The 27758-nt window shown below is 46.5% G+C and overlaps 1 protein-coding gene across 1 annotated transcript in view; it reads right to left on the bottom strand.

Annotated features, from left to right (window-relative positions):
- LOC306922146 (spectrin beta chain, non-erythrocytic 1-like) overlaps positions 1-27758 on the bottom strand; it is a 140061-nt gene that overhangs the window by 66970 nt on the left and 45333 nt on the right. The window contains exons 12-16 of the mRNA XM_079499541.1: positions 24180-24338; positions 21406-21501; positions 20082-20288; positions 19350-19506; positions 15961-16133 (exon numbers count right to left, since the gene is read on the bottom strand). Coding sequence (XP_079355667.1) covers positions 15961-16133; positions 19350-19506; positions 20082-20288; positions 21406-21501; positions 24180-24338 — 792 coding nt within the window. The remainder of the gene's footprint in view (positions 1-15960; positions 16134-19349; positions 19507-20081; positions 20289-21405; positions 21502-24179; positions 24339-27758) is intronic.

Here is a 27758-nt window from a genome sequence, read left to right as displayed (position 1 = left end):
TATGGACTCAGTGCCTTCTCTCTGATCCAGAATGTTAGGGTTTAGGGTTTAGGGACTATGGACTCAGTACCTTCTCTCTGATCCAGTATGTTAGGGCTTAGGGACTATGGACTCAGTACCTTCTCTCTGATCCAGTATGTTAGGGTTTAGGGACTATGGACTCAGTACCTTCTCTCTGATCCAGTATGTTAGGGTTTAGGGTTTAGGGACTATGGACTCAGTACCTTATCTCTGATCCAGTATGTTAGGGTTTAGGGACTATGGACTCAGTACCTTCTCTCTGATCCAGTATGTTAGGGTTTAGGGACTATGGACTCAGTACCTTCTCTCTGATCCAGTATGTTAGGGTTTAGGGACTATGGACTCAGTACCTTCTCTCTGATCCAGTATGTTAGGGCTTAGGGTTTAGGGACTATGGACTCAGTACCTTCTCTCTGATCCAGTATGTTAGGGCTTAGGGTTTAGGGACAATGGACTCAGTACCTTCTCTCTGATCCAGTATGTTAGGGTTTAGGGACTATGGACTCAGTACCTTCTCTCTGATCCAGTATGTTAGGGCTTAGGGACTATGGACTCAGTACCTTCTCTCTGATCCAGTATGTTAGGGTTTAGGGTTTAGGGACTATGGACTCAGTACCTTCTCTCTGATCCAGTATGTTAGGGCTTAGGGTTTAGGGACTATGGACTCAGTACCTTCTCTCTGATCCAGTATGTTAGGGTTTAGGGTTTAGGGACTATGGACTCAGTACCTTCTCTCTGATCCAGTATGTTAGGGCTTAGGGACTATGGACTCAGTACCTTCTCTCTGATCCAGTATGTTAGGGTTTAGGGTTTAGGGACTATGGACTCAGTACCTTCTCTCTGATCCAGTATGTTAGGGTTTAGGGTTTAGGGACTATGGACTCAGTACCTTCTCTCTGATCCAGTATGTTAGGGTTTAGGGACTATGGACTCAGTACCTTCTCTCTGATCCAGTATGTTAGGGTTTAGGGACTATGGACTCAGTACCTTCTCTCTGATCCAGTATGTTAGGGTTTAGGGACTATGGACTCAGTACCTTCTCTCTGATCCAGTATGTTAGGGCTTAGGGTTTAGGGACTATGGACTCAGTACCTTCTCACTGATCCAGTATGTTAGGGCTTAGGGTTTAGGGACTATGGACTCAGTACCTTCTCTCTGATCCAGTATGTTAGGGTTTAGGGACTATGGACTCAGTACCTTCTCTCTGATCCAGTATGTTAGGGCTTAGGGACTATGGACTCAGTACCTTCTCTCTGATCCAGTATGTTAGGGTTTAGGGTTTAGGGACTATGGACTCAGTACCTTCTCTCTGATCCAGTATGTTAGGGCTTAGGGTTTAGGGACTATGGACTCAGTACCTTCTCTCTGATCCAGTATGTTAGGGTTTAGGGTTTAGGGACTATGGACTCAGTACCTTCTCTCTGATCCAGTATGTTAGGGTTTAGGGTTTAGGGACTATGGACTCAGTACCTTCTCTCTGATCCAGTATGTTAGGGCTTAGGGTTTAGGGACTATGGACTCAGTACCTTCTCTCTGATCCAGTATGTTAGGGTTTAGGGACTATGGACTGAGTACCTTCTCTCTGATCCAGTATGTTAGGGTTTAGGGACTATGGACTCAGTACCTTCTCTCTGATCCAGTATGTTAGGGTTTAGGGACTATGGACTCAGTACCTTCTCTCTGATCCAGTATGTTAGGGTTTAGGGACTATGGACTCAGTACCTTCTCTCTGATCCAGTATGTTAGGGTTTAGGGTTTAGGGACTATGGACTCAGTACCTTCTCTCTGTTCCAGTATGTTAGGGCTTAGGATTTAGGGACTATGGACTCAGTACCTTCTCTCTGTTCCAGTATGTTAGGGCTTAGGGTTTAGGGACTATGGACTCAGTACCTTCTCTCTGATCCAGTATGTTAGGGTTTAGGGACTATGGACTCAGTACCTTCTCTCTGATCCAGTATGTTAGGGCTTAGGGTTTAGGGACTATGGACTCAGTACCTTCTCTCTGATCCAGTATGTTAGGGCTTAGGGACTATGGACTCAGTACCTTCTCTCTGATCCAGTATTTTAGGGTTTAGGGACTATGGACTCAGTACCTTCTCTCTGATCCAGTATGTTAGGGTTTAGGGACTATGGACTCAGTACCTTCTCTCTGATCCAGTATGTTAGGGCTTAGGGTTTAGGGACTATGGACTCAGTACCTTCTCTCTGATCCAGTATGTTAGGGCTTAGGGTTTAGGGACTATGGACTCAGTACCTTCTCTCTGATCCAGTATGTTAGGGTTTAGGGACTATGGACTCAGTACCTTCTCTCTGATCCAGTATGTTAGGGCTTAGGGACTATGGACTCAGTACCTTCTCTCTGATCCAGTATGTTAGGGTTTATGGTTTAGGGACTATGGACTCAGTACTTTCTCTCTGATCCAGTATGTTAGGGCTTAGGGTTTAGGGACTATGGACTCAGTACCTTCTCTCTGATCCAGTATGTTAGGGTTTAGGGTTTAGGGACTATGGACTCAGTACCTTCTCTCTGATCCAGTATGTTAGGGCTTAGGGACTATGGACTCAGTACCTTCTCTCTGATCCAGTATGTTAGGGTTTAGGGTTTAGGGACTATGGACTCAGTACCTTCTCTCTGATCCAGTATGTTAGGGTTTAGGGTTTAGGGACTATGGACTCAGTACCTTCTCTCTGATCCAGTATGTTAGGGTTTAGGGACTATGGACTCAGTACCTTCTCTCTGATCCAGTATGTTAGGGTTTAGGGACTATGGACTCAGTACCTTCTCTCTGATCCAGTATGTTAGGGTTTAGGGTTTAGGGACTATGGACTCAGTACCTTCTCTCTGATCCAGTATGTTAGGGTTTAGGGACTATGGACCCAGTACCTTCTCTCTGATCCAGTATGTTAGGGTTTACGGACTATGGACTCAGTACCTTCTCTCTGATCCAGTATGTTAGGGTTTAGGGACTATGGACTCAGTACCTTCTCTCTGATCCAGTATGTTAGGGTTTAGGGACTATGGACTCAGTACCTTCTCTCTGATCCAGTATGTTAGGGTTTAGGGACTATGGACTCAGTACCTTCTCTCTGATCCAGTATGTTAGGGTTTAGGGACTATGGACTCAGTACCTTCTCTCTGATCCAGTATGTTAGGGTTTAGGGTTTAGGGACTATGGACTCAGTACCTTCTCTCTGATCCAGTATGTTAGGGTTTAGGGTTTAGGGACTATGGACTCAGTACCTTCTCTCTGATCCAGTATGTTAGGGTTTAGGGACTATGGACTTAGTAACTTCTCTCTGATCCAGTATGTTAGGGTTTAGGGACTATGGACTCAGTACCTTCTCTCTGATCCAGTATGTTAGGGTTTAGGGTTTAGGGACTATGGACTTAGTACCTTCTCTCTGATCCAGTATGTTAGGGTTTAGGGACTATGGACTCAGTACCTTCTCTCTGATCCAGTATGTTAGGGTTTAGGGTTTAGGGACTATGGACTCAGTACCTTCTCTCTGTTCCAGTATGTTAGGGCTTAGGATTTAGGGACTATGGACTCAGTACCTTCTCTCTGTTCCAGTATGTTAGGGCTTAGGGTTTAGGGACTATGGACTCAGTACCTTCTCTCTGATCCAGTATGTTAGGGCTTAGGGACTATGGACTCAGTACCTTCTCTCTGATCCAGTATGTTAGGGTTTAGGGCTTAGGGACTATGGACTCAGTACCTTCTCTCTGATCCAGTATGTTAGGGTTTAGGGTTTAGGGACTATGGACTCAGTGCCTTCTCTCTGATCCAGTATGTTAGGGTTTAGGGTTTAGGGACTATGGACTCAGTACCTTCTCTCTGATCCAGTATGTTAGGGCTTAGGGACTATGGACTCAGTACCTTCTCTCTGATCCAGTATGTTAGGGTTTAGGGACTATGGACTCAGTACCTTCTCTCTGATCCAGTATGTTAGGGTTTAGGGTTTAGGGACTATGGACTCAGTACCTTCTCTCTGATCCAGTATGTTAGGGTTTAGGGACTATGGACTCAGTACCTTCTCTCTGATCCAGTATGTTAGGGTTTAGGGACTATGGACTCAGTACCTTCTCTCTGATCCAGTATGTTAGGGTTTAAGGACTATGGACTCAGTACCTTCTCTCTGATCCAGTATGTTAGGGCTTAGGGTTTAGGGACTATGGACTCAGTACCTTCTCTCTGATCCAGTATGTTAGGGCTTAGGGTTTAGGGACTATGGACTCAGTACCTTCTCTCTGATCCAGTATGTTAGGGTTTAGGGACTATGGACTCAGTACCTTCTCTCTGATCCAGTATGTTAGGGCTTAGGGACTATGGACTCAGTACCTTCTCTCTGATCCAGTATGTTAGGGTTTAGGGTTTAGGGACTATGGACTCAGTACCTTCTCTCTGATCCAGTATGTTAGGGCTTAGGGTTTAGGGACTATGGACTCAGTATCTTCTCTCTGATCCAGTATGTTAGGGTTTAGGGTTTAGGGACTATGGACTCAGTACCTTCTCTCTGATCCAGTATGTTAGGGCTTAGGGACTATGGACTCAGTACCTTCTCTCTGATCCAGTATGTTAGGGTTTAGGGTTTAGGGACTATGGACTCAGTACCTTCTCTCTGATCCAGTATGTTAGGGTTTAGGGTTTAGGGACTATGGACTCAGTACCTTCTCTCTGATCCAGTATGTTAGGGTTTAGGGACTATGGACTCAGTACCTTCTCTCTGATCCAGTATGTTAGGGTTTAGGGACTATGGACTCAGTACCTTCTCTCTGATCCAGTATGTTAGGGTTTAGGGACTATGAACTCAGTACCTTCTCTCTGATCCAGTATGTTAGGGCTTAGGGTTTAGGGACTATGGACTCAGTACCTTCTCTCTGATCCAGTATGTTAGGGCTTAGGGTTTAGGGACTATGGACTCAGTACCTTCTCTCTGATCCAGTATGTTAGGGTTTAGGGTTTAGGGACTATGGACTCAGTGCCTTCTCTCTGATCCAGTATGTTAGGGTTTAGGGTTTAGGGACTATGGACTCAGTACCTTCTCTCTGATCCAGTATGTTAGGGCTTAGGGACTATGGACTCAGTACCTTCTCTCTGATCCAGTATGTTAGGGTTTAGGGTTTAGGGACTATGGACTCAGTACCTTCTCTCTGATCCAGTATGTTAGGGTTTAGGGTTTAGGGACTATGGACTCAGTACCTTCTCTCTGATCCAGTATGTTAGGGTTTAGGGACTATGGACTCAGTACCTTCTCTCTGATCCAGTATGTTAGGGCTTAGGGTTTAGGGACTATGGACTCAGTACCTTCTCTCTGTTCCAGTATGTTAGGGCTTAGGATTTAGGGACTATGGACTCAGTACCTTCTCTCTGTTCCAGTATGTTAGGGCTTAGGGTTTAGGGACTATGGACTCAGTACCTTCTCTCTGATCCAGTATGTTAGGGTTTAGGGACTATGGACTCAGTACCTTCTCTCTGATCCAGTATGTTAGGGTTTAGGGACTATGGACTCAGTACCTTCTCTCTGATCCAGTATGTTAGGGCTTAGGGTTTAGGGACTATGGACTCAGTACCTTCTCTCTGATCCAGTATGTTAGGGCTTAGGGACTATGGACTCAGTACCCTCTCTCTGATCCAGTATGTTAGGGTTTAGGGCTTAGGGACTATGGACTCAGTACCTTCTCTCTGATCCAGTATGTTAGGGTTTAGGGTTTAGGGACTATGGACTCAGTGCCTTCTCTCTGATCCAGAATGTTAGGGTTTAGGGTTTAGGGACTATGGACTCAGTACCTTCTCTCTGATCCAGTATGTTAGGGCTTAGGGACTATGGACTCAGTACCTTCTCTCTGATCCAGTATGTTAGGGTTTAGGGTTTAGGGACTATGGACTCAGTACCTTCTCTCTGATCCAGTATGTTAGGGTTTAGGGTTTAGGGACTATGGACTCAGTACCTTCTCTCTGATCCAGTATGTTAGGGTTTAGGGACTATGGACTCAGTACCCTCTCTCTGATCCAGTATGTTAGGGTTTAGGGACTATGGACTCAGTACCTTCTCTCTGATCCAGTATGTTAGGGTTTAGGGACTATGGACTCAGTACCTTCTCTCTGATCCAGTATGTTAGGGCTTAGGGTTTAGGGACTATGGACTCAGTACCTTCTCTCTGATCCAGTATGTTAGGGCTTAGGGTTTAGGGACTATGGACTCAGTACCTTCTCTCTGATCCAGTATGTTAGGGTTTAGGGTTTAGGGACTATGGACTCAGTACCTTCTCTCTGATCCAGTATGTTAGGGCTTAGGGACTATGGACTCAGTACCTTCTCTCTGATCCAGTATGTTAGGGTTTAGGGTTTAGGGACTATGGACTCAGTACCTTCTCTCTGATCCAGTATGTTAGGGTTTAGGGACTATGGACTCAGTACCTTCTCTCTGATCCAGTATGTTAGGGTTTAGGGACTATGGACTCAGTACCTTCTCTCTGATCCAGTATGTTAGGGTTTAGGGACTATGGACTCAGTACCTTCTCTCTGATCCAGTATGTTAGGGCTTAGGGTTTAGGGACTATGGACTCAGTACCTTCTCTCTGATCCAGTATGTTAGGGCTTAGGGTTTAGGGACTATGGACTCAGTACCTTCTCTCTGATCCAGTATGTTAGGGTTTAGGGACTATGGACTCAGTACCTTCTCTCTGATCCAGTATGTTAGGGTTTAAGGACTATGGACTCAGTACCTTCTCTCTGATCCAGTATGTTAGGGCTTAGGGTTTAGGGACTATGGACTCAGTACCTTCTCTCTGATCCAGTATGTTAGGGCTTAGGGTTTAGGGACTATGGACTCAGTACCTTCTCTCTGATCCAGTATGTTAGGGTTTAAGGACTATGGACTCAGTACCTTCTCTCTGATCCAGTATGTTAGGGCTTAGGGTTTAGGGACTATGGACTCAGTACCTTCTCTCTGATCCAGTATGTTAGGGCTTAGGGTTTAGGGACTATGGACTCAGTACCTTCTCTCTGATCCAGTATGTTAGGGTTTAGGGACTATGGACTCAGTACCTTCTCTCTGATCCAGTATGTTAGGGCTTAGGGACTATGGACTCAGTACCTTCTCTCTGATCCAGTATGTTAGGGTTTAGGGTTTAGGGACTATGGACTCAGTACCTTCTCTCTGATCCAGTATGTTAGGGCTTAGGGTTTAGGGACTATGGACTCAGTATCTTCTCTCTGATCCAGTATGTTAGGGTTTAGGGTTTAGGGACTATGGACTCAGTACCTTCTCTCTGATCCAGTATGTTAGGGCTTAGGGACTATGGACTCAGTACCTTCTCTCTGATCCAGTATGTTAGGGTTTAGGGTTTAGGGACTATGGACTCAGTACCTTCTCTCTGATCCAGTATGTTAGGGTTTAGGGTTTAGGGACTATGGACTCAGTACCTTCTCTCTGATCCAGTATGTTAGGGTTTAGGGACTATGGACTCAGTACCTTCTCTCTGATCCAGTATGTTAGGGTTTAGGGACTATGGACTCAGTACCTTCTCTCTGATCCAGTATGTTAGGGTTTAGGGACTATGAACTCAGTACCTTCTCTCTGATCCAGTATGTTAGGGCTTAGGGTTTAGGGACTATGGACTCAGTACCTTCTCTCTGATCCAGTATGTTAGGGCTTAGGGTTTAGGGACTATGGACTCAGTACCTTCTCTCTGATCCAGTATGTTAGGGTTTAGGGTTTAGGGACTATGGACTCAGTGCCTTCTCTCTGATCCAGTATGTTAGGGTTTAGGGACTATGGACTCAGTACCTTCTCTCTGATCCAGTATGTTAGGGCTTAGGGACTATGGACTCAGTACCTTCTCTCTGATCCAGTATGTTAGGGTTTAGGGTTTAGGGACTATGGACTCAGTACCTTCTCTCTGATCCAGTATGTTAGGGTTTAGGGTTTAGGGACTATGGACTCAGTACCTTCTCTCTGATCCAGTATGTTAGGGTTTAGGGACTATGGACTCAGTACCTTCTCTCTGATCCAGTATGTTAGGGCTTAGGGTTTAGGGACTATGGACTCAGTACCTTCTCTCTGTTCCAGTATGTTAGGGCTTAGGATTTAGGGACTATGGACTCAGTACCTTCTCTCTGTTCCAGTATGTTAGGGCTTAGGGTTTAGGGACTATGGACTCAGTACCTTCTCTCTGATCCAGTATGTTAGGGTTTAGGGACTATGGACTCAGTACCTTCTCTCTGATCCAGTATGTTAGGGTTTAGGGACTATGGACTCAGTACCTTCTCTCTGATCCAGTATGTTAGGGCTTAGGGTTTAGGGACTATGGACTCAGTACCTTCTCTCTGATCCAGTATGTTAGGGCTTAGGGACTATGGACTCAGTACCCTCTCTCTGATCCAGTATGTTAGGGTTTAGGGCTTAGGGACTATGGACTCAGTACCTTCTCTCTGATCCAGTATGTTAGGGTTTAGGGTTTAGGGACTATGGACTCAGTGCCTTCTCTCTGATCCAGAATGTTAGGGTTTAGGGTTTAGGGACTATGGACTCAGTACCTTCTCTCTGATCCAGTATGTTAGGGCTTAGGGACTATGGACTCAGTACCTTCTCTCTGATCCAGTATGTTAGGGTTTAGGGTTTAGGGACTATGGACTCAGTACCTTCTCTCTGATCCAGTATGTTAGGGTTTAGGGTTTAGGGACTATGGACTCAGTACCTTCTCTCTGATCCAGTATGTTAGGGTTTAGGGACTATGAACTCAGTACCTTCTCTCTGATCCAGTATGTTAGGGCTTAGGGTTTAGGGACTATGGACTCAGTACCTTCTCTCTGATCCAGTATGTTAGGGCTTAGGGTTTAGGGACTATGGACTCAGTACCTTCTCTCTGATCCAGTATGTTAGGGTTTAGGGTTTAGGGACTATGGACTCAGTGCCTTCTCTCTGATCCAGTATGTTAGGGTTTAGGGACTATGGACTCAGTACCTTCTCTCTGATCCAGTATGTTAGGGCTTAGGGACTATGGACTCAGTACCTTCTCTCTGATCCAGTATGTTAGGGTTTAGGGTTTAGGGACTATGGACTCAGTACCTTCTCTCTGATCCAGTATGTTAGGGTTTAGGGTTTAGGGACTATGGACTCAGTACCTTCTCTCTGATCCAGTATGTTAGGGTTTAGGGACTATGGACTCAGTACCTTCTCTCTGATCCAGTATGTTAGGGCTTAGGGTTTAGGGACTATGGACTCAGTACCTTCTCTCTGTTCCAGTATGTTAGGGCTTAGGATTTAGGGACTATGGACTCAGTACCTTCTCTCTGTTCCAGTATGTTAGGGCTTAGGGTTTAGGGACTATGGACTCAGTACCTTCTCTCTGATCCAGTATGTTAGGGTTTAGGGACTATGGACTCAGTACCTTCTCTCTGATCCAGTATGTTAGGGTTTAGGGACTATGGACTCAGTACCTTCTCTCTGATCCAGTATGTTAGGGCTTAGGGTTTAGGGACTATGGACTCAGTACCTTCTCTCTGATCCAGTATGTTAGGGCTTAGGGACTATGGACTCAGTACCCTCTCTCTGATCCAGTATGTTAGGGTTTAGGGCTTAGGGACTATGGACTCAGTACCTTCTCTCTGATCCAGTATGTTAGGGTTTAGGGTTTAGGGACTATGGACTCAGTGCCTTCTCTCTGATCCAGAATGTTAGGGTTTAGGGACTATGGACTCAGTACCTTCTCTCTGATCCAGTATGTTAGGGCTTAGGGACTATGGACTCAGTACCTTCTCTCTGATCCAGTATGTTAGGGTTTAGGGTTTAGGGACTATGGACTCAGTACCTTCTCTCTGATCCAGTATGTTAGGGTTTAGGGTTTAGGGACTATGGACTCAGTACCTTCTCTCTGATCCAGTATGTTAGGGTTTAGGGACTATGGACTCAGTACCCTCTCTCTGATCCAGTATGTTAGGGTTTAGGGACTATGGACTCAGTACCTTCTCTCTGATCCAGTATGTTAGGGTTTAGGGACTATGGACTCAGTACCTTCTCTCTGATCCAGTATGTTAGGGCTTAGGGTTTAGGGACTATGGACTCAGTACCTTCTCTCTGATCCAGTATGTTAGGGCTTAGGGTTTAGGGACTATGGACTCAGTACCTTCTCTCTGATCCAGTATGTTAGGGTTTAGGGTTTAGGGACTATGGACTCAGTACCTTCTCTCTGATCCAGTATGTTAGGGCTTAGGGACTATGGACTCAGTACCTTCTCTCTGATCCAGTATGTTAGGGTTTAGGGTTTAGGGACTATGGACTCAGTACCTTCTCTCTGATCCAGTATGTTAGGGTTTAGGGACTATGGACTCAGTACCTTCTCTCTGATCCAGTATGTTAGGGTTTAGGGACTATGGACTCAGTACCTTCTCTCTGATCCAGTATGTTAGGGTTTAGGGACTATGGACTCAGTACCTTCTCTCTGATCCAGTATGTTAGGGCTTAGGGTTTAGGGACTATGGACTCAGTACCTTCTCTCTGATCCAGTATGTTAGGGCTTAGGGTTTAGGGACTATGGACTCAGTACCTTCTCTCTGATCCAGTATGTTAGGGTTTAGGGACTATGGACTCAGTACCTTCTCTCTGATCCAGTATGTTAGGGCTTAGGGACTATGGACTCAGTACCTTCTCTCTGATCCAGTATGTTAGGGTTTAGGGTTTAGGGACTATGGACTCAGTACCTTCTCTCTGATCCAGTATGTTAGGGCTTAGGGTTTAGGGACTATGGACTCAGTACCTTCTCTCTGATCCAGTATGTTAGGGTTTAGGGTTTAGGGACTATGGACTCAGTACCTTCTCTCTGATCCAGTATGTTAGGGTTTAGGGTTTAGGGACTATGGACTCAGTACCTTCTCTCTGATCCAGTATGTTAGGGCTTAGGGTTTAGGGACTATGGACTCAGTACCTTCTCTCTGATCCAGTATGTTAGGGTTTAGGGACTATGGACTGAGTACCTTCTCTCTGATCCAGTATGTTAGGGTTTAGGGACTATGGACTCAGTACCTTCTCTCTGATCCAGTATGTTAGGGTTTAGGGACTATGGACTCAGTACCTTCTCTCTGATCCAGTATGTTAGGGTTTAGGGACTATGGACTCAGTACCTTCTCTCTGATCCAGTATGTTAGGGTTTAGGGTTTAGGGACTATGGACTCAGTACCTTCTCTCTGTTCCAGTATGTTAGGGCTTAGGATTTAGGGACTATGGACTCAGTACCTTCTCTCTGTTCCAGTATGTTAGGGCTTAGGGTTTAGGGACTATGGACTCAGTACCTTCTCTCTGATCCAGTATGTTAGGGTTTAGGGACTATGGACTCAGTACCTTCTCTCTGATCCAGTATGTTAGGGCTTAGGGTTAAGGGACTATGGACTCAGTACCTTCTCTCTGATCCAGTATGTTAGGGCTTAGGGACTATGGACTCAGTACCTTCTCTCTGATCCAGTATGTTAGGGTTTAGGGCTTAGGGACTATGGACTCAGTACCTTCTCTCTGATCCAGTATATTAGGGTTTAGGGTTTAGGGACTATGTACTCAGTGCCTTCTCTCTGATCCAGTATGTTAGGGTTTAGGGTTTAGGGACTATGGACTCAGTACCTTCTCTCTGATCCAGTATGGTAGGGCTTAGGGACTATGGACTCAGTACCTTCTCTCTGATCCAGTATGTTAGGGTTTAGGGTTTAGGGACTATGGACTCAGTACCTTCTCTCTGATCCAGTATGTTAGGGTTTAGGGTTTAGGGACTATGGACTCAGTACCTTCTCTCTGATCCAGTATGTTAGGGTTTAGGGACTATGGACTCAGTACCTTCTCTCTGATCCAGTATGTTAGGGTTTAGGGACTATGGACTCAGTACCTTCTCTCTGATCCAGTATGTTAGGGTTTAGGGACTATGGACTCAGTACCTTCTCTCTGATCCAGTATGTTAGGGCTTAGGGTTTAGGGACTATGGACTCAGTACCTTCTCTCTGATCCAGTATGTTAGGGCTTAGGGTTTAGGGACTATGGACTCAGTACCTTCTCTCTGATCCAGTATGTTAGGGTTTAGGGACTATGGACTCAGTACCTTCTCTCTGATCCAGTATGTTAGGGCTTAGGGACTATGGACTCAGTACCTTCTCTCTGATCCAGTATGTTAGGGTTTATGGTTTAGGGACTATGGACTCAGTACCTTCTCTCTGATCCAGTATGTTAGGGTTTAGGGTTTAGGGACTATGGACTCAGTACCTTCTCTCTGATCCAGTATGTTAGGGCTTAGGGTTTAGGGACTATGGACTCAGTACCTTCTCTCTGATCCAGTATGTTAGGGTTTAGGGACTATGGACTGAGTACCTTCTCTCTGATCCAGTATGTTAGGGTTTAGGGACTATGGACTCAGTACCTTCTCTCTGATCCAGTATGTTAGGGTTTAGGGACTATGGACTCAGTACCTTCTCTCTGATCCAGTATGTTAGGGTTTAGGGACTATGGACTCAGTACCTTCTCTCTGATCCAGTATGTTAGGGTTTAGGGTTTAGGGACTATGGACTCAGTACCTTCTCTCTGTTCCAGTATGTTAGGGCTTAGGATTTAGGGACTATGGACTCAGTACCTTCTCTCTGTTCCAGTATGTTAGGGCTTAGGGTTTAGGGACTATGGACTCAGTACCTTCTCTCTGATCCAGTATGTTAGGGTTTAGGGACTATGGACTCAGTACCTTCTCTCTGATCCAGTATGTTAGGGCTTAGGGTTTAGGGACTATGGACTCAGTACCTTCTCTCTGATCCAGTATGTTAGGGCTTAGGGACTATGGACTCAGTACCTTCTCTCTGATCCAGTATGTTAGGGTTTAGGGCTTAGGGACTATGGACTCAGTACCTTCTCTCTGATCCAGTATGTTAGGGTTTAGGGACTATGTACTCAGTGCCTTCTCTCTGATCCAGTATGTTAGGGTTTAGGGTTTAGGGACTATGGACTCAGTACCTTCTCTCTGATCCAGTATGGTAGGGCTTAGGGACTATGGACTCAGTACCTTCTCTCTGATCCAGTATGTTAGGGTTTAGGGTTTAGGGACTATGGACTCAGTACCTTCTCTCTGATCCAGTATGTTAGGGTTTAGGGTTTAGGGACTATGGACTCAGTACCTTCTCTCTGATCCAGTATGTTAGGGTTTAGGGACTATGGACTCAGTACCTTCTCTCTGATCCAGTATGTTAGGGTTTAGGGACTATGGACTCAGTACCTTCTCTCTGATCCAGTATGTTAGGGTTTAGGGACTATGGACTCAGTACCTTCTCTCTGATCCAGTATGTTAGGGCTTAGGGTTTAGGGACTATGGACTCAGTACCTTCTCTCTGATCCAGTATGTTAGGGCTTAGGGTTTAGGGACTATGGACTCAGTACCTTCTCTCTGATCCAGTATGTTAGGGTTTAGGGACTATGGACTCAGTACCTTCTCTCTGATCCAGTATGTTAGGGCTTAGGGACTATGGACTCAGTACCTTCTCTCTGATCCAGTATGTTAGGGTGTATGGTTTAGGGACTATGGACTCAGTACCTTCTCTCTGATCCAGTATGTTAGGGCTTAGGGTTTAGGGACTATGGACTCAGTACCTTCTCTCTGATCCAGTATGTTAGGGTTTAGGGTTTAGGGACTATGGACTCAGTACCTTCTCTCTGATCCAGTATGTTAGGGCTTAGGGACTATGGACTCAGTACCTTCTCTCTGATCCAGTATGTTAGGGTTTAGGGTTTAGGGACTATGGACTCAGTACCTTCTCTCTGATCCAGTATGTTAGGGTTTAGGGTTTAGGGACTATGGACTCAGTACCTTCTCTCTGATCCAGTATGTTAGGGTTTAGGGACTATGGACTCAGTACCTTCTCTCTGATCCAGTATGTTAGGGTTTAGGGACTATGGACTCAGTACCTTCTCTCTGATCCAGTATGTTAGGGTTTAGGGACTATGGACTCAGTACCTTCTCTCTGATCCAGTATGTTAGGGTTTAGGGACTATGGACTCAGTACCTTCTCTCTGATCCAGTATGTTAGGGTTTAGGGTTTAGGGACTATGGACTCAGTACCTTCTCTCTGTTCCAGTATGTTAGGGCTTAGGGTTTAGGGACTATGGACTCAGTACCTTCTCTCTGATCCAGTATGTTAGGGTTTAGGGACTATGGACTCAGTACCTTCTCTCTGATCCAGTATGTTAGGGCTTAGGGTTTAGGGACTATGGACTCAGTACCTTCTCTCTGATCCAGTATGTTAGGGCTTAGGGTTTAGGGACTATGGACTCAGTACCTTCTCTCTGATCCAGTATGTTAGGGTTTAGGGACTATGGACTGAGTACCTTCTCTCTGATCCAGTATGTTAGGGTTTAGGGACTATGGACTCAGTACCTTCTCTCTGATCCAGTATGTTAGGGTTTAGGGGCTATGGACTCGGTACCTTCTCTCTGATCCAGTATGTTAGGGTTTAGGGTTTAGGGACTATGGACTCAGTACCTTCTCTCTGATCCAGTATGTTAGGGTTTAGGGACTATGGACTCAGTACCTTCTCTCTGATCCAGTATGTTAGGGTTTAGGGTTTAGGGACTATGGACTCAGTACCTTCTCTCTGTTCCAGTATGTTAGGGCTTAGGATTTAGGGACTATGGACTCAGTACCTTCTCTCTGTTCCAGTATGTTAGGGCTTAGGGTTTAGGGACTATGGACTCAGTACCTTCTCTCTGATCCAGTATGTTAGGGTTTAGGGACTATGGACTCAGTACCTTCTCTCTGATCCAGTATGTTAGGGCTTAGGGTTTAGGGACTATGGACTCAGTACCTTCTCTCTGATCCAGTATGTTAGGGCTTAGGGACTATGGACTCAGTACCTTCTCTCTGATCCAGTATGTTAGGGTTTAGGGACTATGGACTCAGTACCTTCTCTCTGATCCAGTATGTTAGGGCTTAGGGTTTAGGGACTATGGACTCAGTACCTTCTCTCTGATCCAGTATGTTAGGGCTTAGGGTTTAGGGACTATGGACTCAGTACCTTCTCTCTGATCCAGTATGTTAGGGTTTAGGGACTATGGACTCAGTACCTTCTCTCTGATCCAGTATGTTAGGGCTTAGGGACTATGGACTCAGTACCTTCTCTCTGATCCAGTATGTTAGGGTTTAGGGACTATGGACTCAGTACCTTCTCTCTGATCCAGTATGTTAGGGCTTAGGGTTTAGGGACTATGGACTCAGTACCTTCTCTCTGATCCAGTATGTTAGGGTTTAGGGTTTAGGGACTATGGACTCAGTACCTTCTCTCTGATCCAGTATGTTAGGGTTTAGGGTTTAGGGACTATGGACTCAGTACCTTCTCTCTGATCCAGTATGTTAGGGCTTAGGGTTTAGGGACTATGGACTCAGTACCTTCTCTCTGATCCAGTATGTTAGGGTTTAGGGACTATGGACTCAGTACCTTCTCTCTGATCCAGTATGTTAGGGTTTAGGGACTATGGACTCGGTACCTTCTCTCTGATCCAGTATGTTAGGGTTTAGGGACTATGGACTCAGTACCTTCTCTCTGATCCAGTATGTTAGGGCTTAGGGACTATGGACTCAGTACCTTCTCTCTGATCCAGTATGTTAGGGTTTAGGGACTATGGACTCAGTACCTTCTCTCTGATCCAGTATGTTAGGGCTTAGGGACTATGGACTCAGTACCTTCTCTCTGATCCAGTATGTTAGGGTTTAGGGACTATGGACTCAGTACCTTCTCTCTGATCCAGTATGTTAGGGTTTAGGGACTATGGACTCAGTACCTTCTCTCTGATCTAGTATGTTAGGGTTTAGGGACTATGGACTGAGTACCTTCTCTCTGATCCAGTATGTTAGGGTTTAGGGTTTAGGGACTCAGTACCTTCTCTCTGATCCAGTATGTTAGGGTTTAGGGACTATGGACTCAGTACCTTCTCTCTGATCCAGGCCTCCTCCTCACTCATCTCCCAGTGAAAGGTCCAGAGGCGTTTGGACTCCTCCAGGCGGGAGCGTCGCTCCGCGGCCAGCTGACCCAGTTCCTGGTAGCAGAACTCCATGTGAGAGACCCGGTCTTCAATGAGCTGAGGCTCACACGCTCTGTAGCCTGGAGACATCATTAATACAGTTAAACAATTAATACAGTTAATTAATGAGCTGAGGCTCACACGCTCTGTAGCCTGGAGACATCATTAATACAGTTAAACAATTAATACAGTTAATTAATGAGCTGAGGCTCACACGCTCTGTAGCCTGGAGACATCATTAATACAGTTAAACAATTAATACAGTTAATTAATGAGCTGAGGCTCACACGCTCTGTAGCCTGGAGACATCATTAATACAGTTAAACAATTAATACAGTTAATTAATGAGCTGAGGCTCACACGCTCTGTAGCCTGGAGACATCATTAATACAGTTAAACAATTAATACAGTTAATTAATGAGCTGAGGCTCACACGCTCTGTAGCCTGGAGACATCATTAATACAGTTAAACAATTAATACAGTTAATTAATGAGCTGAGGCTCACACGCTCTGTAGCCTGGAGACATCATTAATACAGTTAAACAATTAATACAGTTAATTAATGAGCTGAGGCTCACACGCTCTGTAGCCTGGAGACATCATTAATACAGTTAACACTTTGACGCCATACTACGCGTTCCCCGCATTTTAATCAAATATCCAACGCTGCCGACATTGTTTTATTACCTTTGGAGCATACGCTGAAGTATTTGCAGCTTTCAACCACGAAAATCCGGTAAAAAATGGTTCGATGGTTTGTCATGATCAGTGTTGTAACTAACGCCCTTACATCACGTTACGTTACCTAACGGCACTACTTTTTGCAGTAACTTGTAACCTAACGCTTTACATTTCCCCATTCCATAACGGCCTTATAGTTATTGTCCGTGCGTTACCCGCGTTATGGCGTTATTATGTTATTATGTCAACTTATGTGATCCAAGTGAAAAGTCTCCCCATACAGCGCCGTGAGTCTATCTGTCATACAGGCTCTGTGCTGACTGCTGCTGAGAGAGCGCTCTCTGTGTTGTACTGTGTTGACAGTTTTTTGCTGTGCTCTCATACTAGCCTCTGAGCCCACATGGCTTCACACTCTAACATGAACAAAGCATGTCGCAGAAGAGGTCATTGATTGGCTAACGTAGGGCCAGATTTCAGGGTACAGTAAGCCAATCAGAGACAGTCTGACAGAGTAGGGCGGGTCTTACTCTTATGGCTGTCAGATGGACCAACACCACCAAAACAGACAAAAATCAATTTGAAATCGCCACAGCAGCATGTCACCAAGAGTCAACTTGACAAAATGATTGCCAGGTATGTTGTTGAGGAAATGCTTCCCCTCTCAACGGTTCCTTTCAGAGCACTGGTCAGCAAAATACCAGGGAAAGCAGGGCCAATGTGCAGAAATACATTTTCAAAATACCTGAACAGTGAATATACTAAAATGGAAGATGAGCTCAAAAATACATTTGACAAATTAGAATATCTCTCTACCACTGCAGATATATGCAGTGTTGGGTGTAACGGCGCTATTAATAACGGCGTTATGTAACGGACTACTTTCATTGGTAACGGAATAAAGTAACTACTTAGTTTTGCAATTTAGTAGTTAGTTACCTAGTTACATTTCCAAAAAAGTAATCCCGTTACTATAATGTGTCCCTGTTCATTTTGTTGGCAAGATTTAAAAAATAATAAAGCCCCGACTGCCCGCGGAGTCTATTTCTCCTGCCTTCTGTGTGAGTTATCCTTCCAAGCCCACTATACCATGTACTATACATCCTGCGTCTACTACATCCTGTAGTTCACTTAAGAAATAAAAGTATTGTTACAAGTAGCTTTTATTTTGAAGAGGAAGTTGTTTCGGTTGTAGCCAGCTGCCATGACAGTCTAGTCGACTAGAAGTGCCGGGTGGTAGTGGAATAATAATAACAACAACATGCTTTTAGCCAAAGTTCATGAAAACCGCATGCGTCTATGACTTAAACAATGTAGGCTAAACACTTTGGAATTACGTTTAACATGGTATATCCTCCGTGGCGGCGTCATTAGGTGAGTACTAGTTAATGAATTGTTAAGTTTCATAGTATCATTCATCATCAACAACAGGCTGTTGTTGTTGCCCCCCCAAAATGAACAGGTTACTGCCTACAGGATTCTCATTCTGTTACTGTCACTGCCTGCAAGGATGGCCGCCGTGCCATTGCATATAAACTATCTAATTCATACGTGGGTCGTCGTGGGTCCACGTGGATTGTTGTTATTGTTCATGCGCCACGGCGCGCGGCGTGGAGAGGGCATCAGAGCGCAGCGCAACAGCCTAGTATGGCATATTGTAGTGTACTCTCTGCACTCTCTTTCTGTCCAGTCCTACGTGCCGATTGTGGCAAATTATATTCATTAATAAAGAGAGAGCTGTAAAGGGGATATTGTCTATGGTCAGTTCATGGTGTGTATCATTCTCGTTTTTAACCGGGCCGTGATAATGCGGCGCAATGACGGTAGGCAGTAGCATAATACAATGTAACCAACTTGCGCAAGCATTCAAAAATGGGTTTTAATTGTCGGGTAACGGAAAATAACGGAAAATAATCTAACCTTTTACTTTTCTCAGAAGGTAATTTGTAACGGTATGGGATTATTTTTATGGGCAGTAATCCAGTAACCTAACGACGTTACTTTCTAAAGTAACGATGCCCAACACTGGATATATGGACTGCAAACACTTATTTTTCTGTAATGTCAGTCTGGCAAAGGAGTGTAGTTGATTTACTTGAATACTGCCAAAATAGTATTGTTAACTTTACGGTGTAAGAAGAGTACTCATTTTGTATTTGATTATTATTTATTTTCTTCATATTGCACAGCACCATTTGTTTTGAAGGCAAGTTGAGGCTACAATAAAGATGCCTGTCAAAATTTCTGAACATGTTTTATTGTTCCACTACATTTCATAATGTTAGGAGGGAGTTGTCTTTTCTCTTACTGTGCGACAGAATAAAAAACCTTCTTTTAAAGTAACTTGAAAATAGTTACTTTCATAATTGAATAACTAGTAAAGTAACTAGTTACTTTTTTAGATAAGTAACTATAACTTTTTAAAAAGGAAAAATTAATTTTCAGACGGGGTTTGGCAGCCCATTACATATATAATTACATATATTTTTGGGAGTCCTTGACATGAAATTGTTTGAGAACGATATAGAAACATAGGTTTTTCAGAATATTGTCTATTTAGAAGACATTCTTTTGTAGAATGGAACTCAGGTCTAAAGGGGTCAAAGGTTGTTCTCACCGTCTGCCGTGAGGGCGGAGCATCGCTGGGCGCTGGCGTTGACCTGGCGGACACGCTCCGATTGGACGGAGATGTCAGCTTCAACCAGACACTGGTTCTGGAGGAGGTCCTCCACCTCCAGGAGGTGTTTACCGTAGTCCTGGGAGAGGAGGAGCATCTACACACACACACACACACACACACACACACACACACACACACACACACACACACACACACACACACACACACACACACACACACACACACACACACACACACACACACACAGGTGTTTACCGTAGTCCTGGGAGAGGAGGAGCATCCACACACACACACACACACACACACACACACACACACACACACACACACACACACACACACACACACACACACACACACACACACACACACACACACACACACACACACACACACACACACACACACACAGTGTTTACCGTAGTCCTGGGAGAGGAGAAGCATCTACGCGTGAGCAGCATATCCTGGAAGACGCAGTGTTAACATACCTTCATGTGGTCCATCTCCTGGATAGACGTACCTTCATGTGGTCCATCTCCTGGAACACGTACCTTCATGTGGTCCATCTCCTGGAACACGTACCTTCACGTGGTCCATCTCCTGGAACACGTACCTTCATGTGGTCCATCTCCTGGATAGACGTACCTTCATGTGGTCCATCTCCTGGAACACGTACCTTCATGTGGTCCATCTCCTGGATAGACGTACCTTCATGTGGTCCATCCAGTCCATGAGGAGCAGCATCTCCTGGAAGACGCGCTGCACGGTGAGGTGCAGCTCCAGCCGTCTCCTGCGCTCCCTCAGTAGATCCAGGAGGTAGTCCCAGAGGCGGAGCACGTTGTCGCGCCGCGCCGCCACGCGCACCACGTCGTGGTAAGACTCCGCCTCCAGCTCCGAGGCCACGCCCACCACCGCCTGACAAACGGGGTCCATTTCGGACATTAAAGTATTAGTCACTTTTTTAGTCACCAGGAATGTCTCTTCGTGTTAAGTCTGGTTTTAGTCGACTAAATATCGTAAGATCTTAGTTTTACGTTTGCTGAAAATAGCCGATCAACAACCTCGCGCTGCGATGCGTTGTGAGCTTGTAGATCGGCTATTTTCAGCATGCAAACCAAATGTAAAATTGATCTGTTGTCCACTAGTCCCTTCCTAACACCTGTTGTCCCCTAGTCCCTTCCTAACACCTGTTGTCCACTAGTCCCTCCCTAACACCTGTTGTCCCCTAGTCCCTTCCTAACACCTGTTGTCCACTAGTCCCTTCCTAACACCTGTTGTCCACTAGTCCCTTCCTAACACCTGTTGTCCACTAGTCCCTTCCTAACACCTGTTGTCCACTAGTCACTCCCTAACACCTGTTGTCCACTAGTCCCTTCCTAACACCTGTTGTCCACTAGTCCCTCCCTAACACCTGTTGTCCACTAGTCCCTTCCTAACACCTGTTGTCCACTAGTCCCTTCCTAACACCTGTTGTCCACTAGTCCCTTCCTAACACCTGTTGTCCACTAGTCCATTCCTAACACCTGTTGTCCACTAGTCCCTTCCTAACACCTGTTGTCCACTAGTCCCTTCCTAACACCTGTTGTCCACTAGTCCCTTCCTAACACCTGTTGTCCCCTAGTCCCTTCCTAACACCTGTTGTCCACTAGTCCCTTCCTAACACCTGTTGTCCACTAGTCCCGTCCTAACACCTGTTGTCCACTAGTCCCTTCCTAACACCTGTTGTCCACTAGTCCCGTCCTAACACCTGTTGTCCACTAGTCCCGTCCTAACACCTGTTGTCCACTAGTCCCTCCCTAACACCTGTTGTCCACTAGTCCCGTCCTAACACCTGTTGTCCACTAGTCCCTCCCTATCACCTGTTGTCCACTAGTCCCTTCCTAACACCTGTTGTCCACTAGTCCCTTCCTAACACCTGTTGTCCACTAGTCCCTTCCTATAACCTGTTGTCCACTAGTCCCTCCCCAACACTAGGAAGGTCGACGGACATGTTTTTTTGGTCATAGTTTTAGTCGAGGAAATCAACACTGACCTGCACACGCTCCTCGTACGCCGTGATGTCCGTCTCGATAGCCTCGTGCTTCTTGGTGGCGGCCTCTACTGACGGGAGGTCATAACCGAAGTTATCCTGTTAGGGTTAGGGTTAGGGTTAGGGTTAGGGTTAGGGTCCCTAACCCTAACCCTCTACTGACGGGAGGTCATAACCGAAGTTATCCTGTTAGGGTTAGGGTTAGGGTTAGGGTTAGGGTTAGGGTTAGGGTTAGGGTTAGCCCTAACCCTAACCCTCTACTGACGGGAGGTCATACCCGAAGTTATCCTGTTAGGGTTAGGGTTAGGGTTAGGGTTAGGGTTAGGGTTAGGGTCCCTAACCCTAACCCTCTACTGACGGGAGGTCATAACCGAAGTTATCCTGTTAGGGTTAGGGTTAGGGTTAGGGTTAGGGTTAGGGTTAGGGTTAGCCCTAACCCTAACCCTCTACTGACGGGAGGTCATACCCGAAGTTATCCTGTTAGGGTTAGGGTTAGGGTTAGGGTTAGGGTTAGGGTTAGGGTTAGCCCTAACCCTAACCCTCTACTGACGGGAGGTCATAACCGAAGTTATCCTGTTAGGGTTAGGGTTAGGGTTAGGGTTAGGGTTAGGGTTAGGGTTAGCCCTAACCCTAACCCTCTACTGACGGGAGGTCATAACCGAAGTTATCCTGTTAGGGTTAGGGTTAGGGTTAGGGTTAGGGTTAGGGTTAGGGTTAGCCCTAACCCTAACCCTCTACTGACGGGAGGTCATACCCGAAGTTATCCTGTTAGGGTTAGGGTTAGGGTTAGGGTTAGGGTTAGGGTTAGGGTCCCTAACCCTAACCCTCTACTGACGGGAGGTCATAACCGAAGTTATCCTGTTAAATAATCATTAAAAAATATAATATAATATAATATAATAAAATATAATATAATATAATATAATATAATATAATATAATATAATATAATATAATATAATATAATATAATATAATATAATATAATATAATATAATATAATATAATATAATATAATATAATATAATATCATATAATATAATATAATATAATGAAGCATCGACTGAAGGTGGAAATGTACAAATATACCCAAAGAGTAACACAATAAGCGTTAGAAACGAGTCAAACAACCCAGAGACATTTCCGGGTAGGCGGGGTGGCTGCAGCTGCCCGTCGGGTAGGCGGGGTGGCTGCAGCTGCCCGTCGGGTAGGCGGGGTGGCTGCAGCTGCCCGTCGCACAACAGAAACTGACATGTTAATTACGTTATTGTAATTATCTATCTATCTATCTATCTATCCCTCTATCCCTCCATCCATCCATCTATCCCTCATTCCATCTATCCCTCCATCCATCCATCTATCCCTCCATCCATCCATCCCTCCATCCATCCCTCTATCCCTCCATCCATCCATCTATCCCTCTATCCCTCCATCCATCCATCTATCCCTCTATCCATCCATCCATCCATCTATCCCTCTATCCATCCATCCATCCATCTATCTATCCCTCTATCCATCTATCCCTCTATCCCTCCATCTATCCATCTATCCCTCTATCCCTCCATCTATCCCTCCATCCATCCATCTATCCCTCTATCCATCTATCCCTCCATCCATCCATCTATCCCTCCATCCATCCATCCCTCTATCCATCCATCTATCCCTATATCCATCTATCCCTCCATCTATCCCTCTATCCCTCTATCCATCTATCCCTCTATCCCTCCATCCATCCATCTATCCCTCTATCCATCTATCCCTCCATCCATCCATCTATCCCTCTATCCATCTATCCCTCCATCCATCCATCTATCCCTCCATCCATCCATCCATCCCTCTATCCCTCCATCCATCCATCTATCCCTCTATCCATCTATCCCTCCATCCATCCCTCTATCCATCCCTCCATCCATCCATCCATCCATCTATCCCTCCATCCATCCATCTATCCCTCCATCCATCTATCCCTCTATCCCTCCATCCATCCCTCCATCCATCTATCCCTCTATCCCTCCATCCATCTATCCATCTATCCCTCTATCCTCTATCCATCCATCTATCCATCTATCCCTCTATCCCTCTATCCATCCATCCATCCATCCATCCATCCCTCTATCCCTCCATCCCTTCATCCCTCTATCTATCTATCTATCTATGCTGCTGTATTGTCTGACGGACAGACAGACAGACAGACAGACAGACCTGTGAACATGATGGAAAATACACCGATCGATACACCAACAGCAAAATATCGATAATTCTTTTTTTAATTTGAAATGAAATAATGTTGTTCATAATGAAGTGATGAACAACACGTTTAGAAAAGGAGGAAATAACAGCTAAGATAAAGCAAATCCCACTCTCAGATTCCACAGCAACCAGAAGTACTGAATTACTGGATGGTGATTTGTCCAAACAGCTTTGTGGGAATACAGAATGCAGAATGCATTTCCCCAGCAGTGGACAAGTCCACTGACACCAGTGATAATGGTCAGTTGGTGGTGTTTGTGAGACATTATGATGAGGGCATGAGTCAAAGGGGGGGTTTATTGAGTGTGTCCGAGCACGAAAATAGCGTTCTTTTTTCAGTTCCCAAGTATTTTGTAGTTGCAGATATTGTTGATGACATTTCATACAATATATCGCAAATATCGCAATATATAGAATATCGTGATATTATCGTATTGTGAGGTACCCATATCGTCCCACCCCTAGTACACATTGCTGCCACTTAGCGTGGCTGTCAGACAGACAGACAGACAGTCAGACAGACAGGTACCTGGGCCACCAGCCTCTGGTTCTCAGAGAGCCAGGTCTCTCTCATGGCCGCCTTGCGGTCGAAGCGTCTCGCCAGCTGCTCCAGTTTCTCCTGACGAATCAGCTCGTCCCTCAGGGCCAGCTCACGCTCATGCTCTGCCTTCTCCAGCCTCTCCCACGTCTGATTGGACGGATTATAACGTGTCAATCAGGTGGGATCGCTGGTTAGACTGGCATAGTGTCAACCCCTTACCCCTGTGTGGGATCGCTGGTTAGACTGGCATAGTGTCAACCCCTTACCCCTGTGTGGGATCGCTGGTTAGACTGGCATAGTGTCGACCCCTTCCTTACCCCTGTGTGGGATCGCTGGTTAGACTGGCATAGTGTCAACCCCTTACCCCTGTGTGGGATCGCTGGTTAGACTGGCATAGTGTCAACCCCTTACCCCTGTGTGGGATCGCTGGTTAGACTGGCATAGTGTCAACCCCTTATCCCTGTGTGGGATAGCTGGTTAGACTGGCATAGTGTCAACCCCTTTACCCCTGTGTGGGATCGCTGGTTAGACTGGCATAGTGTCAACCCCTTACCTCTTTGTGGGATCGCTGGTTAGACTGGCATAGTGTCAACCCCTTACCCCTGTGTGGGATCACTGGTTAGACTGGCATAGTGTCAACCCCTTACCCCTGTGTGGGATCACTGGTTAGACTGGCATAGTGTCGACCCCTTACCCCTGTGTGGGATCGCTGGTTAGACTGGCATAGTGTCGACCCCTTACCCCTGTGTGGGATCGCTGGTTAGACTGGCATAGTGTCGACCCCTTACCCCTGTGTGGGATCGCTGCTTAGACTGGCATAGTGTCAACCCCTTACCCCTGTGTGGGATCGCTGGTTAGACTGGCATAGTGTCAACCCCTTACCCCTGTGTGGGATCGCTGGTTAGACTGGCATAGTGTCGACCCCTTCCTTACCCCTGTGTGGGATCACTGGTTAGACTGACATAGTGTCAACCCCTTACCCCTGTGTGGGATCGCTGGTTAGACTGGCATAGTGTCGACCCCTTACCCCTGTGTGGGATAGCTGGTTAGACTGGCATAGTGTCGACCCCTTACCCCTGTGTGGGATCGCTGGTTAGACTGGCATAGTGTCGACCCCTTACCCCTGTGTGGGATCGCTGGTTAGACTGGCATAGTGTCGACCCCTTACCCCTGTGTGGGATCGCTGGTTAGACTGGCATAGTGTCGACCCCTTACCCCTGTGTGGGATCGCTGGTTAGACTGGCATAGTGTCGACCCCTTACCCCTGTGTGGGATCGCTGGTTAGACTGGCATAGTGTCAACCCCTTACCCCTGTGTGGGATCACTGGTTAGACTGGCATAGTGTCAACCCCTTACCCCTGTGTGGGATCGCTGGTTAGACTGGCATAGTGTCAACCCCTTACCCCTGTGTGGGATCACTGGTTAGACTGGCATAGTGCCGACCCCTTACCTCTGTGTGGGATCGCTGGTTAGACTGGCATAGTGTCAACCCCTTACCCCTGTGTGGGATCGCTGGTTAGACTGGCATAGTGTCAACCCCTTACCCCTGTGTGGGATCGCTGGTTAGACTGGCATAGTGTCGACCCCTTCCTTACCCCTGTGTGGGATCACTGGTTAGACTGACATAGTGTCAACCCCTTACCCCTGTGTGGGATCGCTGGTTAGACTGGCATAGTGTCGACCCCTTACCCCTGTGTGGGATAGCTGGTTAGACTGGCATAGTGTCGACCCCTTACCCCTGTGTGGGATCGCTGGTTAGACTGGCATAGTGTCGACCCCTTACCCCTGTGTGGGATCGCTGGTTAGACTGGCATAGTGTCGACCCCTTACCCCTGTGTGGGATCGCTGGTTAGACTGGCATAGTGTCGACCCCTTACCCCTGTGTGGGATCGCTGGTTAGACTGGCATAGTGTCAACCCCTTACCCCTGTGTGGGATCACTGGTTAGACTGGCATAGTGTCAACCCCTTACCCCTGTGTGGGATCGCTGGTTAGACTGGCATAGTGTCAACCCCTTACCCCTGTGTGGGATCACTGGTTAGACTGGCATAGTGTCGACCCCTTACCTCTGTGTGGGATCGCTGGTTAGACTGGCATAGTGTCAACCCCTTACCCCTGTGTGGGATCGCTGGTTAGACTGGCATAGTGTCAACCCCTTACCCCTGTGTGGGATCGCTGGTTAGACTGACATAGTGTCAACCCCTTACCCCTGTGTGGGATCACTGGTTAGACTGGCATAGTGTCGACCCCTTACCTCTGTGTGGGATCGCTGGTTAGACTGGCATAGTGTCAACCCCTTACCCCTATGTGGGATCGCTGGTTAGACTGGCATAGTGTCAACCCCTTACCCCTGTGTGGGATCGCTGGTTAGACTGGCATAGTGTCAACCCCTTACCCCTGTGTGGGATCGCTGGTTAGACTGGCATAGTGTCAACCCCTTACCCCTGTGTGGGATCGCTGGTTAGACTGGCATAGTGTCAACCCCTTACCCCTGTGTGGGATCGCTGGTTAGACTGGCATAGTGTCGACCCCTTCCTTACCCCTGTGTGGGATCACTGGTTAGACTGGCATAGTGTCAACCCCTTACCCCTGTGTGGGATCGCTGGTTAGACTGGCATAGTGTCGACCCCTTACCCCTGTGTGGGATAGCTGGTTAGACTGGCATAGTGTCGACCCCTTACCCCTGTGTGGGATCGCTGGTTAGACTGGCATAGTGTCGACCCCTTACCCCTGTGTGGGATCGCTGGTTAGACTGGCATAGTGTCGACCCCTTACCCCTGTGTGGGATCGCTGGTTAGACTGGCATAGTGTCGACCCCTTACCCCTGTGTGGGATCGCTGGTTAGACTGGCATAGTGTCAACCCCTTACCCCTGTGTGGGATCACTGGTTAGACTGGCATAGTGTCAACCCCTTACCCCTGTGTGGGATCGCTGGTTAGACTGGCATAGTGTCAACCCCTTACCCCTGTGTGGGATCACTGGTTAGACTGGCATAGTGTCGACCCCTTACCTCTGTGTGGGATCGCTGGTTAGACTGGCATAGTGTCAACCCCTTACCCCTGTGTGGGATCGCTGGTTAGACTGGCATAGTGTCAACCCCTTACCCCTGTGTGGGATCGCTGGTTAGACTGGCATAGTGTCGACCACTTCCTTACCCCTGTGTGGGATCACTGGTTAGACTGACATAGTGTCAACCCCTTACCCCTGTGTGGGATCGCTGGTTAGACTGGCATAGTGTCGACCCCTTACCCCTGTGTGGGATAGCTGGTTAGACTGGCATAGTGTCGACCCCTTACCCCTGTGTGGGATCGCTGGTTAGACTGGCATAGTGTCGACCCCTTACCCCTGTGTGGGATCGCTGGTTAGACTGGCATAGTGTCGACCCCTTACCCCTGTGTGGGATCGCTGGTTAGACTGGCATAGTGTCGACCCCTTACCCCTGTGTGGGATCGCTGGTTAGACTGGCATAGTGTCAACCCCTTACCCCTGTGTGGGATCGCTGGTTAGACTGGCATAGTGTCAACCCCTTACCCCTGTGTGGGATCGCTGGTTAGCTGGCATTTTCGTC

This window comes from Electrona antarctica, assembly GCF_951216825.1.
Source record: "Electrona antarctica genome assembly, chromosome: 4".
Classification (NCBI taxonomy): Eukaryota; Metazoa; Chordata; class Actinopteri; order Myctophiformes; family Myctophidae; genus Electrona; species Electrona antarctica.
This window is presented reverse-complemented; position numbering and strand designations above follow the sequence as displayed.